General features: G+C 33.6%; 1 protein-coding gene across 1 annotated transcript; it reads right to left on the reverse strand.

The window, feature by feature from the left end:
* Window positions 1-655: 655 nt before the first annotated feature.
* Window positions 656-2,886, reverse strand: LOC133180113 (uncharacterized). Its single transcript, XM_061314689.1, has 5 exons — window positions 2,460-2,886; window positions 2,121-2,155; window positions 1,795-1,987; window positions 1,570-1,704; window positions 656-1,470 (listed from the first exon to the last, which is right to left on the reverse strand). Exons 1-5 carry the CDS (start codon window positions 2,884-2,886, stop codon window positions 662-664), a joined length of 1,599 nt encoding a protein of 532 aa, XP_061170673.1. The 3' UTR covers window positions 656-661.
* Between the last annotated feature and the right edge of the window lie 12,490 nt (window positions 2,887-15,376).

The raw sequence follows: 15,376 nt of genomic DNA on the forward strand, positions 1-15,376 counted from the left end.
CCTGTAAATGTTCATCATTGGTTTAGAATATTGTCAAAACTCAAAGATGTACCAAATAATCCAATTCAAGTTAACAAAATTTTATTTTAATTATTATAAAAAAAATATCAACATTTTATATAACCCTGTCAAGTTAAAGAAAAAATATGGTGACAAACTTGAAAGACTTTTTACCCTTGTCATGTATCGTGATACGTATCGTATCGTGAACTGAATACCGTGATACGTATCGTATTGTGAGGTTAGTGTATCGTTGCACCCCTAACAAACAGAAAGTCTTCAAATTACCAATACTAATGCATAACATGCAAAAAATTTTGTAAAAAAACACAAAAACCAAAAATAAAACACAGACTCTATAGTCATAAAATTACATAATTCAAAGAAATTGATTTCATTATCTATTTTTCTTGTACAAAGATCTATAATTCATTAGCAAAATCAAAGTACATGAATTGAATGCTTAAAATATAACTAATATGACATATTGTAGACACGAAATTGGACGCTAAACATAGAAAAAAATTGGAATGGCCTAACAGCAAAGTCGAGACGTGTTTGCTGAAACACCCTGTATGTTTTAGTTATACATGTATATGTCATAGAGGAAAACCCTGTCATCTAGAGAGTTTACTAAACTAACACTGAATTTTAAAATGGTTTACAAAGCATTTATGAGTTTGGACACAACATCATCTAAGGTTTTCCTTGTGCAATTAACTCTTGCTTGTCCTCTTGTTTTGTCAAGAAAAGTATTTCTCAATCCATCTTCACCATCACGATTCTTGATTGCCTTGAGATGCTGAAAAGCCAGCCCAGATCCTGCTATTTTCCCCGCCATGGACTTCGAGATAACAGCATTTTGCACAAGTCCTGTCAGTGAACTGTAGTTTTTAGCTTTCTCACCATTGTAGGTAAGTTGCTGCAGAACTGCATTTAAAGGAAAGCTAAAGGTTAGAACATCAACACTGGACAGCAATGCATGTTGTACAAGTTTTCCAAGAGCTTTCACATCATCGACAGCATTGTGGGCACTGTATGTGTCATTCAAAAGAGAACGGAAAAGACTCTCTTGCTTATATGAATCTTGATCTTTAAAACACTTCTTGAACATTGAGAGACTATCTATACAACAAGTCACAACACTGGCTAGTTCAATATCTTTCTCTATGTTTTTAAATGTTGATATCAGAACTGGAAAATCGAAACGCCGTCCATTGTGAGCAAATAAACATACATTTTTGAATTTCTTCAGATACTTTATGAATTTCTCTGCAGCAGAGTGAATATTCTCCGACTCCACTAATTTTCCAGCAACAAATACACCACTAGAACTGGCAACTATACCGGTTACTGTCCGTGCAGTATCTGTCTGAGCCATCTTGGGTCGAACATAGGTGTTGAATGCAGATCCACTTTTAAGTTCAACAGCTGCAATTTGCACTATGTGGGGCATATGCCTCCCTCGTACTGTAATTATCAAATTAAAAAAATAAGCTATATAATTTAAATATCTTGCAAGTAAAAAAAAAAGAAAATACGTTAAAAATAACACCTCAGAATACTCACTAAGATCTGTTGTTTCAAGATCAAACATAACCATTGTAGGTTCCTCTGTTGATGATAGGGTCACTGGTTTGAAACTTCCTGGCATAACTGGATCTGGTAGTTTTGTGATGTCAGGATGTTCGCTGTGACCAATACCTGTAAAGATTAGCATAAATGTAAATATAAAGTCTTGATGATGTTAAATATTTGTTCATTCTGTAGAGTGAATTCATCATCCTAATTTACCGGACTGATAGGAATCTCCCTCCAGTGTTTCCTGAGCTCCCTGAGTGACAGCTCTTTCTTGTTTCAAAATAAGACGTCTAAGCTTAGTTGAAGGGAGCTGAATTTTGTTCTGCACCTCTCTGCGCCTTTTCATCCTTTTCCTAGCATGTTCTTCAGTAAACTTTCCAGGAGAAATACCACCTTTTTCATTTGCCTAAAATAAATACCAGTTTCACTCATTTGCTCACAACATTTTTGAAAATCCATATTTACAATATTTTATTGATTTGAAATAAATTTTCTTATTTCGAATACACATTGCTAGCAAGAAATAACTATGAACTTACTGAGTCTTGAAACTGTTTCCATACATTAGTATAAACTGGAAGAAAGAGAAACATAAATAAAAAAGTTCAATGTTGGTCCAAAGAAAACAAACAAAAAAACACTAAAATACATGAACCAAAGCCAAGGTAAAATATCTGCACAATAAACACGTAATGAGAATTCACAGTTCTGCTTATATGAATATAGAAAGTATATCAGGTATTGATAAATTCTATTTAGTGTTTCAAGTATATGGAAATATTTTACTGGCTTCACTTCAGAACTCCAAACGTTTTTCAAATTTTAGTATATCCATAAGATTATATCAAAATAAAATTATTTCAATGCCCTTTTTTAACAGCATACCATCGAGATATATCCGTGTCCTTCATTGATAAATGCAGCAGTTGCATGCACTTTAAAGTCGATGGACTCAGAATTTCCATAATGGAGGGACTTTGGAGCTCTAAGTGTCACCTCACGGTTTGCATGCTCGCACTGCTGGCTTGAACCAAGATCTATGTATTGTTCAGCATTGGCTATGAGTGGTTCAAAAACTTCCTCTAGCTGATGTTGTAAATCGGTGTCTTTCAGTGCTGTTTTGTAGGGCAGACTTCTATGTTGATAAACACCTCCTGGTTTCCGCAAAAAGCCACAAAATCTTGGTTTGCAGTGCTGATGGTCTCCAAACTGATGTGGAATAAGGCCTCTAAGATTTTCTTCCAATCCCTGTTTGTTACCCTGATTTTTCGCAAAAGCATATTTTACACACTTCTGAATATGCATAATTACAGTTTTACTCAGTTTTTTTCCCCTTCAGTTCAAACAAACACTTTCCAATGTTCTTCACAACATGGCTTTTGTCAAATCGTTTCTTCATATCCAAATTTAGCTCTGATCGCAAACGAGCAATTAAAGTATTGTCCCCGTCCCCTTCAATGTACTCTACCGGTGTTCCTTCATCAATCAGCTCTTTTATGCCTTGGATACCAGTCGAACTCTCCATGCTTCTTGCACTACCATGATGGTTTTGAACACAACGATGCTTTCTTACTGGGAGGCCAGGTCGGTTTCTCCTCCACCACCTACAGGTTCCACATGTCCAATGACCAACTACTGTCTTGAGAACTTTTTTCCCATATTTTGACTTGCTCATAAAAAATGTATGTGCTAAAATGGAAAAAAAAGTATGCCCAGTTTTTACATCACAAGTTTCATCTTATTCATAAACAAAATAACATTGTTTTTTTTTTCTTATCTGTAAAATCTAGTTCATTTTACCTGTGAGGCTATCGAATCCGCGTTTATGCCAAGCCGTATCAACAGCACAAGTCATACCCCTCCTTGTCTTGCAAGGAAACCTCTTGTCTAGCTTTTGATTCACTGATTTCTTGAGAGTGCCTATGGACTTCGATTTTATTTTCCTTCTCCGTGACTGTGAGGGTGGAAGACAATTAGTAGTAACTGGTGTACAAACAGTACTTGTGTCATCCCTGTAAATAATATATAAATATTTATTTCAAAATATTGGTGTGCCGTATCATCTTGCTCATTATTACCTGATAATGGTGATTTATTATATATGTCAGGACATGCATAACATATTTTTAATATACCAGAACAAAATACTTACACTGACTGGCCAACCTCAGGAGTGTTGGGCATTCCATGTTGTGTAGCTGCAGTGGTGGAGGCAATGTTTTGGTTAACTCTGAAATTATTTAGTTTTACAGTAGATAATAAATACATGAAAAAAAATTAAGGTCATATACAATCAAACTATTGCATAATTCAATTTTTTTAAAAATCACATTAACTTATTGTTATTGTCTTATACAATCAAATTATTGATTAATTTAATTTTTAAAAAATCACATAAACTTATTGATATGACGATATCAGTTAACGTATCAGTGTGTGTACTTTCTGTGGTCAGTATCAGGTGATTCATTATCAGAGTCATCAAAAGCGTCATGCAACTAGGTCTTTAGCAGCATCTCTCTGAAATATCATTACATTAAAAAATAATTTAAGTGACATAAATGTCAATAAAATTTCCCTGCCTATAGGCATTGAATGTACCATTTGAATTCATTGAAATTATTTAATTACTTAGTTTTTGCTGATGCATCCGGTAACACTCCAACTCCCAGATCATCCAATATTTCCATACTTTGGGAGGCGTCACTGGACTCTGCATTAGCCACTTCACTAAGAAGAAAAGCTTATATATTAGCAACAGAAAAATGCCAAGTTTTAATAAACCATCAATTCAAATTAGAGTTAATGAACCAATTATGTACACCAAATTTGATACACATTTTCATGTTCAATAATACTGCATATTAAACTGATTAAACTTACCCCATTTCCACGTGATAAGCTTCATCAGCTGCTTTCTTTGTGGTTAACTGGGCTATACTTTCTACATTTTCTCCTGCACGCCGCTCCATAGCCATTAATGTTTTATTGTTCACTGTTGGTATGTTCAGCGTAGACAGGAGGTTATTGACTCGATCTGGCCCTCCTAGACTGTCTATCATAGCTAGAAACAATGTAATCCTGTACAATGACTGTGCACAAGTGGTTTGAAAAAAAAAATGGTATTAAACAGTGAAAGTTTATTTTAAACATTATATGACTGTTACTCAGTGTGTACATCTGTGATTTTTCTTAATTTCTGAAACTATTTGAAATTACAAACCTTTGCCTAACTTAGTATTCACAACAAAACATGGCATTCCTGTTCTTTTATCTTTCTGTCGACGCGTCTTCCCATATGGTACCATGTTAACTTCACCACGCTCGGGATTCATGCATACGACGTACAAATATCCACCAAGGCCTCGTCGTCTCTCTCCTATAACATTTTCTTCATAAAGAGGAATCGGTCCCATGCGACAGGAGGAACATGCGGATAGGGCCTCCAGCAAAACACCTAGCTCCATAACACGCCGTCCGTCCTTCCAGTTACGGTTCACATTTTTCCCGAGATCATGGATGTTATTAAATAAAGGACACCGTCTATCTTTACATGAATCGCCAGGGCACTGATGTCCACTTAAATAATTATGCTCAGTTGAGACATATGTTCTTTTAATTCGAACTCTTTTGGGACCTTTCTTCGCGAACCGACCTCGACTGTCCCTCTGATCGGCCATTTTGGTTGCTTATGAACGATAACTCTTATCAGGAAGACCGGAATAACTCGAGGGAAATCCCCCATTCCGAAGTGTTACGGAAATTAGCGGGAATGTACGAGCTCGTTATACATCGAATACCTTAAGAAGGATTTGTTCGAAATATTGATGAAATACAATTTAATACAATACCTACAGATGTTTAGTGAAAACGGACAATTTCCCGAGAAAGGGACTTGGAAAATTATTGTTATAAAGGCTATCCATCACTTCCATACTGAGGCTTGGAAAGTCCGCACAGAAGCTGACCCCGACTTCAGAATGTTTAGAATCCTTCATAATAGCGTTAAACCTAGCAAAATTTGGAAATTTACTTTTTCGTTCGATGATGTTCCATACATCAAATTTCTCACCAAACTCTGGACTATCCCACCTTCATCTACTGTACAAATCTGTGTTTTATGTCAAAATGTGTATGATAATCTATTTTAGCATGCTGTGTTGGGGTGCCCACTCACTAGTCATATCAGAAATGCTTTCTTTGACAGCATAGAAGATAACTTTGACGCATACTTGTACGTAGAGCTCTCACAGTCAAGCAATGATGTGTTGTATTTAACGTTACTAGGAGGGCTCTAAACAACGTCTTTAACAGATATAAATGACATGAAAGAATTTATTTAAACAATTTGTTTGTGGTGCCACTGCCTATTATGGCAAGGCTACTCAAAGTGTTGAAAATGTTCACTGAAAGTATGATTATTTTTCTTTTTTCTCTCTATTTTTTTTCTTTTTCGCTTCTCTTTGACATGTATATAATTACGTTATTTTCACCTGTCGTATCCATTTTCTATGATGTTCTTTATGCATTATAATATTTAATTTGGATGTATCATGAAATCTCCGAAAGGGGGAAATAAAGATTGAATGAATGAATGAATCAATTTAATTATAAGCCCCTGTTTTTTAACAATTGGATACAAAGTGATATTTTACATGTATACACGAAAGAAATATTTGAAGAATCAGGGGAAATATGATACAAGTTATTTCTGGAACATACTGAAAAGAAAGAATGATATGTGAATAAAACCATTAAAGCTTTTAAGCAAAAAATTGTTCATAGTCTAAGTAAGTGAAAGTAGAACCAAATGTACATTTTTATGCCCCTGGATCGAAAGATCCCGGGGGGTATTTATTTTTGTCCTGTTTGTCTGTCTGTTGTCGACTTTAACCTAGCCCATAACTATTGCACTGTCAAGGGTAAGGCTTTAATATTTGACATGAGTGTCCATTATGACAAGACCTTTCCTTTGGTACCACCATATATGACCTTCTGACCTAAAGCCTGGAGTTTGACCCAGTTTTGCAAAATTTTACCCAACTTTAGCCTTGGCCATAACTTTTGAACAGTTGGTGCTAGGGATTTTATACTTAACATGTGTTATCCTTGTGACAATTAAGACCTTCCTTTGGATACCAACAACTTTGACCGTGAGCTTGGAGTTTGACATACTTTTGTAAAAATTTAACCTTGGCCATAACTTTTGAACGGTTGGTGCTAGGGTTTTTATACCTCACTAATGTAATCCTTGTGACAAGACCTTTCTTTGGATACCAACAGCTTTGACCTTGACGCTTGACCTACTTTTGGAAAACTTTAACCTTGGCCATAACTTTTAAACGATTGGTGCTTCGGCTTTCATATTTTACCTGTGTATTTCTTGGGAGGATGCCTTTTCTTTGGCACCATCAATTTTGACCTTGATGTTTGACATACTTTTGAAAAAAAAAATTAACCTTCTCAATATCTATTCAATGGTTGCTGCTAGGCCATTCATATTTCACAGGTTTAGTCCTCGAGGCAAGGCCTTTCTTTGGGTATCAACATATTTGATTTGCATTTGAGAAAGTTTAACCTTTGCTATAAGTTGTCATACGGGGGCATCAGTGTTTCAGAAACACATCTTGCTTTAATTTAAAAATAATGTTGTTAAATCTTTACGAGATATAAAAAGCATTTTTTATTTCTCAATTTTTATTGTTATTAAATTTCAAAAACCTTTGTTAGAAAATAGATGGAAAAGAATAATTAATGTTCTGGATGGTTGTATATAGAAAGAATATTTATAAAAACAAGATTATGAATATGTACGAGAAGAGAATATCGGAATTTGAATATAAATTATTACGTGGTATTTTGAACAACAATGTCTATGTGAGCAAGTGGAATAAAGATATTTCTCCTTCGCGTGAAAATTGTGGAACTGAAGATGATACAAATTATTTACTGTTTGATTGTAAAATTATTAAACCCATATGGGAAAAAGTTCGCTTTTTTCTAAAATTTGATATTATTTGGAAAGTAATTGTAGTTGGATTTTATATTAAAAGTAGTGAAAAAAAAAACACTTTTGCTTTTTTATTGTTTGTTAGCCTTTATTCCCTTCACTATTTGTCTGAAAAAAATCTTCTACAGATACTGAAATCTGTGCTTTATATCCAAGATGATTTTCTCAAGAAGATTTGTCAGATTAGAAGTAATATTTATCATAACTTAGGCCATGTGTATGTTACAAGGGAATACTACTAAAACAACGATATTGGTTGGGTTTTGATCTTGATGAAGAGTTTCCGTAGAAAACAGAAATTAAATGTAATACGATTTGACGTTTGTTTCCGTCTCGTAGAGAATATATCGATTTATGTACATATATATATATATATATATATATATATATATATATATATATATATATATATATATATATATATATTGACATTTTAGTTCCATGTTCGCACTTCGACGCAAACTTTTCCTTTGGCCACTATCCTTAGATCATATAAGAAATACCCTGATGTAGATGAAAGCATAGAGGTAAGATTATAAAACATTGCTTAACATTTAACAAATATTTATTTCCTTTTTATAGTATAAATCTTAACCAACACCAAAATATGAAACTGGGAAAAAGTGATGGAGGATTGATTGATTGTATGTTGTTTTACATCCCATTCGAGAATATTTCACTCATAAAGAGATGCCACCATATACCAGTGAAGGGCTATAAATTTTGACCTTTACTCGGCACTTACGGCCATTGAGCAGTGAGGGATCCTTATCGTGCCAACGCTTGCCATGACACGGGGCCTCGGTTTTTAAGGTCTCATCCGAAGGACCCACAATTTTCACTTCAAAGTGCCGAGCGCATGGCAAAGGAACAGTTGCTACCCATTTTTTATCGACTTGGGTCAGTCGCGGCCGAGATTCGAACTCACGACCTCCCGATCACGGAGCGAGCGCTCTACCGACTGAGCTACCATGAACGGTCTTAGTTAGGAAGAACATGCAGAGTGAAATACATGTATTAACCTTAAAAAAAAATAAGGAAGGTCTTAACACCAAATTTACATATCAAATGTTAGGGTGAAGAATAAGTGTATATGATAAATTAAGTGATATTAATTTTATAAATCACTCATTCTTTGTCTAGTTTTTGGACCTTCTAACTTTAACTTTAATATGAGATGTTTCATCAAAGAATAATAAATCAAAACTTTGTTAGTCAGAGTAGTAGTAGTAAGATCGTTTCAGACATTAAGCACATTGTTGATGTTAGTTTTTATAGCGCTGCGGAAGTAAACTATCCATGATCGACCTTTTTTTAATTGGTTTTTGAAATATGCTTTAAAATTATCGGCTACTTTAATTAGACAAATGAACGAAACGACTCAACTTGATTTATATATGATAAAGTTTTTCATTACTAAACCAAAATAAGTCTTAAACGCCTTTTCTGCCGTATGTTTAAGAAAAAAGAAATACACCTCATATTTCAGGAAGAACGTCGATTGGACAAATATTTGAAGATCCTAAACGTTTTTAAAAGTATTCATATATAGAGTGAATTTATCAATCTGACAATAATTCTGACCATGTGCATAAGCACATTGTGCAAATTTAATAAATTTTTCATTCGTATTAAAGTATTTGAATTTAATCCCCCAAAATACAGCTTGTACTAATGTTTGAACGTCATTTTACACAGCGGACATTTTGGTGAACATGTAATCCATTTACAGACCTTTTATTAGTGCGAGAGTGTAATTTCAATACTCATTTAGGTGGACTTTCAGGGGTAAAGGCGTAATCTGTTATGTTTCCCTTGTTTGATGTTTTACAATGATACGAAATTGTCTAGATAAACCAGTAATTGTACATCATTGAACAAAGCAAACATGAATGTTTCTCTTTAAAGTCATTTATTTACAAAAAGTCCATGTGCTGTGAAACTGGTATCCTAAATGAAGTAAAATCAAACTTATTTAAACTTACATACTTAATGAACGTTTGGTTAATTTCTAGCAAATCACATAATTAAGAGCTTCATTTCCATATTAATACAAATTCTACATTATTTTGCTGTCGTTTTTGTTTTCTATACATTTACTTGTCTCTATTTGTTCTAAGCAATGTAATAATAAACTGATTTGAAAATTAAACTGACTTTACTTATTGCACATTTCATTCAATTGTTTTATAATCTTTGGCATGCCACCCACTTAAAAGGCATATTATAACTACAAGGTATATTACGTATGTTGTCTGTATCGTAAATAATCATATCGTGAAGAATCGAAATCCTCTATTAATTAGTATCATTTACCTTCCCGTTTTCATTTAGCCTTTACTTTAACTCCCAAGTTAGCCTTTCATTAAGAAGTTTTCTAGGAAAAATATTTAAAAGCGTAAAATTAAATTTCATGGCGTAACAGCGTAATGATGTGTTAATTATCAAAAGAGGAAGAATTACGCCAAAAGCGGAAGGGTAGTCAGGTCTTCATTTATTCCCTACAAAGAACGCTTCTTTAATAATATCAAGCTGAATGAAATATTTCAAATTTATGGTAGAAACACGTTATTCTGATATAATTATATTTTACTTTGAAATTTCTTAAAATTGAGTAAATTTAATGTTAACATCGATATGCACGTTTTCAATATTTTGCGTTTTTCTCCAAATACTGGCATTGTCTCTGACGACCTTTTGTGCTTTTCCTGTAGCATTGCTCGGTACAGTTCCATCCAATGTGACGGTGCAAAATTTGCTTCTAAATCTTCGCAGAGATCTCTATGCGTACAGACGTTTTTTTTTAGTTATTCGGGTGACCTACTGTTATCTGGTTTTGTCTGTCGTCGTGCGTTAACATTTGACCATTTTCAACTTCTCATGAACCGCTGAACCTATTTTGGAAAATAGTATGTATGGGTGAAGGAGTAACGAAATTGTGAATTTCATGCCCCCGTCCCCCCCCCCCCCCCCGGATAAACTGTGCAACCTATCACTTCTATTTGATGCCTCTAAGTATACTGTATATTTAGATAAAGCCTTGAAATTCTAAAGGTATGTCATCATGACCTAGTTGTACCCGAGAGTAGGTCATATTGACCTACTTATCACTTGTCATTCTCTGAGGACCCAAGATGCATCGACTAACTAAGTTTGATGATTCTAAACCAAATAGTACCTCAAATATTTATATAAGGCCTAAAATTTCAAAAGTAGTTCATGTTGATCTACTTTTCAGTGACGTACTCCGAGAACCCAAGATGCAACAACTGACAAAGTTTGATGATTCTAAGCCAATTAATACCCAAAATATTTAATTATAACCATTAAAATTTCAAAAGTAGGTCACTAAGACCTACTTTTCAGGTGACATACCTTGAGGACCCAAGATGCATCACCTGACAAACTTAAATGCGCGGCTAGGATAAGGCTGTCCGAAGAATGTCACAGTGTACCAGCCGCAGTAACATCTCTGAACTACCTAGATATGATGTCATAATGGCATATGACGGCAAGTCACTGCGAATTTGAGCAGACATGAGGGGGAAAGTGTCATAATAATTACATTCCTTTCACATCACATGTAGAATTTTTTTACGTTGATGTTTTATTCATGTGTCTGGATTGTTGTTTTAAGGCTGTTATGATGGTGAATATTTGCAGTATAATATTGTTATTCCTTTTTCTTGTCAAACATGTACGTATTCAAACAATTACAAAAAGAAAATGTGAAACGCTCCCCCCTTACGCGCCTGTAGACGGAGTGAGAATTTATAAATCGTGTATATATTAGACTGGCACAAGTGAATAATAAGGATTAATTGAAGATTTTCCGTGTGAATCTACTAGAGAAATATGTCCTCTAAACGAATTTTGCTGGGGGATTGTATGTAATTTATCTCATCTTGTATAAATTGCGATGAAGAGTGGAAAATGACCCCTTGTATGTGGGTAAGTTGAATTTCTCGTGAAATATTTTCTTAAGAAATAAAATTCAGACTTGCCCCCAGCACTTTATAATATACCCAAGAATACGTTTAATTGATTTATGAAATATTTAAATATAGCCATAAAATTCCAAAAGTAGGTCACAGTGACTTACATACAAGTCGACAATCTACGCATACCAAAGATGCATCAACTGACAAAGTTTGATGATTATAAGCCAATTAGTACCTGATATATTTAAATAAAGCCATAAAATTTCAAAAAAGGTCAGTGACCTACTTTTTAGTCGACTAATTCTGCGGGCCCAACATGTATCAACTGACAATGTTTGATGATTCTAAGCCAATCAGTACCTAAAAATATTTGAATAAAGCAATAAAATTTCAAAAATAGATCACTGTGACCTTCTTTTCAGTCAACTTACCTCAAGACCTAAGATGCATCGAATGACAAAAGAGCTAAAGCCACGAACCATCATATTTGGCCCTGTGTTTTTCACAAAAATAAAGTTTCGGTTCAAGAAGAGTACTATACGTTAAATATTAGAGGACAACATTCTTCTTTTCCACACATAACTTATATCGTTATATAATGCGCCATTAAACACGTGCGACGGTTGGAAAATGCGACGGTTTCATAAAAACGTTAAAAAATGCCTTTTTTTCGACAGATTTTCCCAAAGTTAGATGTGGCCACAGTCAAGAACAACTTTTATACTTCCCATAGATATAGATATTACCGATACAAATCTTTATGTTTAATATCGTTGTTGTTCGTGGCTGTGGCCAATATGAAATTTGATTTTATATTTAAATTTTGATGGATCAAATAATCCTTAATTTGTAGATCAATCGTTTACATTCAATTCACGTAATAATAAAAAAATATAAATTTCACAAAATATGCTAGAAAATCAGTAAATTGTTCATTTAAAACGCTAAATGTGAAAAATAGTCAATTACATACATTTTCTGAAATAAATGTCTGGAAAAACTTTGTGGTTTTTACTATGACTAGGTCATTATGTATGACGTTACTAGTAATACGTCAGTTGTGACGTCATAAAGGCTGTAAATTATTTGGGATGTTGCTGAAAAGTTTTTAACGCTCTAGATAGTGCCCCTACATGTATTTACATGTATATGATTTAATTACATGCAAACCCAACTGGATGATACCATCAAATTATATAAGTTATCAGAAATTCCCGCTACGGTGTCTTTCTTTACTACCCCTCCCCCCTCCCCTCCCTGAAATAATTCAAAATACTGTTGTTATATAGTAGTGTTATCAGGCATGACTTAAATTGTAAACAAATTAATAGAGAGTGTAGCAAAGATATCACGCTATACCTTTTTAAAACAAGCGAAATAATGATATGGGTTGCTGTCCAAAGTGAAAATTAAAAAAAAAAATGAAAAAAAGGAATGAAAAAAATACGCATTAAGATAATCATCTGCATTTCCGCACCGAAATCCACTTTTTTTATGTACATGCAGAAGAATCATCTCAGTTGATTAACAAAATACAATTATATCCATGGCTTATACAAGCTGATACAAAATAATGTATAGTTATAGTATACAGTTATGTGAGCACCGATATCGGGTTTCGTCAAAACACTTGCACATGACGATCCCGCGCCCGTGATCAAAAACAAAAGAATATATCGGTTTATTTTTAATATGTCTGTATTTATTAAAATCGAAGTGAGGCTATTGATGCATATGTACATAAAACATATACCCGATCTTGTCATCCTTTGTGAAACATAATTCAAATATACCCCCAGTGAGTAAAATTGCATTAAATGCATGTCGTATATCTTAGACATCAGTATAAAATGTTTATGCATTTTTTGTACTGTGCTCCAAATATTTCATTGTAACTAACACAATTTAATTATTAGTATAGTTATGCTTCAGATCGTCAGTCAGTGAAAGGGTAGTGATTATAGGTCTATTTAGACAAAACATAAATTAAATAATAAGTACACTACATATAATTTACCCAAAGTTTTTATCCGTCATCATCTCTTCATTGCAACTTTATTAGTATACGGTTCTATCTAAGAATTCAGCGATGTGAAAACACATGGAGAGAGAGAGAGAGAGATCTTAGAATGTGTTTTGAAAAACAAATCAATAAAACGGGAATATGTTCTTTAAAACGTATGGCCGTAAGTTGTTTATAGCTAGATTTTTTTTAAACCCAAAGAAGTAGATTTTTTTTTTTTTTGGATAATAATTTTTACTCTTTTTTTTAAATCTATTGTCAGCTTATTCTGGTTAGTACACTTGTACATGTACCTCCTCCCTCAGTATAAACTATTAGTATCATGATATGTAGAATGGTAGATCCAAGACTTCCAGTTGAGATTGAAAAAAAGAGGGGGGGGGGTGTTACAAACTAATGGCAACAAAATTTTCATCTAATGTAGTTATTTTTATTTTATTCTCTTAGGTTGTCTTGAATTTAACTTTCTTTATTGTTAATTAATAGAAATCAATCTAGAAATTGAAAATTGTTAAAGACTTTCCTACTCCTCTTATTTTTTCCTCAATGAGAAGGGGGGTGGGGACTGGTTTGGCAGCGCATCTTTTCACGAAAAAAAAATCATAAAGAAAATCGAAAACAATATGTGCGGTCAACTCTTATTGCTTCTTCGAGTAAAATATTTTTAAGCAAGCTTTTGTTGATTAAAATCAATCTTGTGCTGATTGTGAGACAATAAAACAAGGATAAATGAACACCTGTACATGTATTTCAATTATGATAGTGACCCACATATCAGCAATATCAGTGTAGCTCTACTTTTTTTTATAAACCATAAAAATCATAATGTGCAAATGAAATCGAAAGTGTGGATTTTACACAATGATTACGTGTGATAATAACGAAAAATTCCTCATGCTTAATCTTTTGAAACATTTACATGGAAAATAATCATAGAATTTTCGCAGACTCTACCTTTACAAAATCCCTGCAGATATTAAGGTATTTGGAGAAAAGAATTCGAATATTTTGCAAAAAAAATGGGGGGTGGGGGGTTCCAGCAAATACTGTTAAATATATAATAATGGACAGTGACGAGTGATTTTTTAACAAATTTATTTTTCTTAAGAATATTTTTTGAAGTGTACTCTACTGTTTTCCATATTACTCCAAAGAAACTTACATTTAGGGCTAGAATGTTTTGATGAGTTCTGTTTACTAATTAAACCATTCTGATAAACTGCGAAATCTCTTTCCAATTAATCTAAAATTTTCCCTGTTTCTGTATCAAAAACAACGTTCAAATTATTGTTACAAATGAATAAATGGATTAGAAACAAGTCCTTCCAACTTTTTCCTTCTTCCTCTTGTCCAAATAATTTAGATCTTTTATACGTTAAAATACTCGCAATATCAGGATCTAAGAATTTTGCATTGAAAGTCTCTTTCAATTTAAACAAAACTTTTTGCAATTAAACTTTTACCTACATGTAGTTATAGAATTAGCTCTTCAGTTCAGAAACATTCGTTTCAAGATCATTTCAGGTATGTTGTCAATTATTTTTTTCCCGACTGCCCCCTTCCCAACTTTAAAAAACGATACTACGTGCCTGGACGCACATGACAAAGATCAGCTTGATATCTGAAAAATCCGGAAAACTTAGTTGGTCTGACTATCGGCATTCGAAGCATGTCGTATATTGTTTATGATGATCTATACACAATACTTCACTAGGAGCGAAGCATCGCTCAAAAATGTGTTGAAGGGATATAAATAGAGTGTTCCTTTTTTTAATATTATCATAGGGACCAGGTAGAATGAAAATATTCCAAGACAGTCAC

Source organism: Saccostrea echinata, unplaced genomic scaffold (genome assembly GCF_033153115.1).
Source record: "Saccostrea echinata isolate AGI-Se365-2 ecotype Australia unplaced genomic scaffold, CSIRO_AGI_Sech_v1 ptg000006l, whole genome shotgun sequence".
Classification (NCBI taxonomy): domain Eukaryota; kingdom Metazoa; phylum Mollusca; class Bivalvia; order Ostreida; family Ostreidae; genus Saccostrea; species Saccostrea echinata.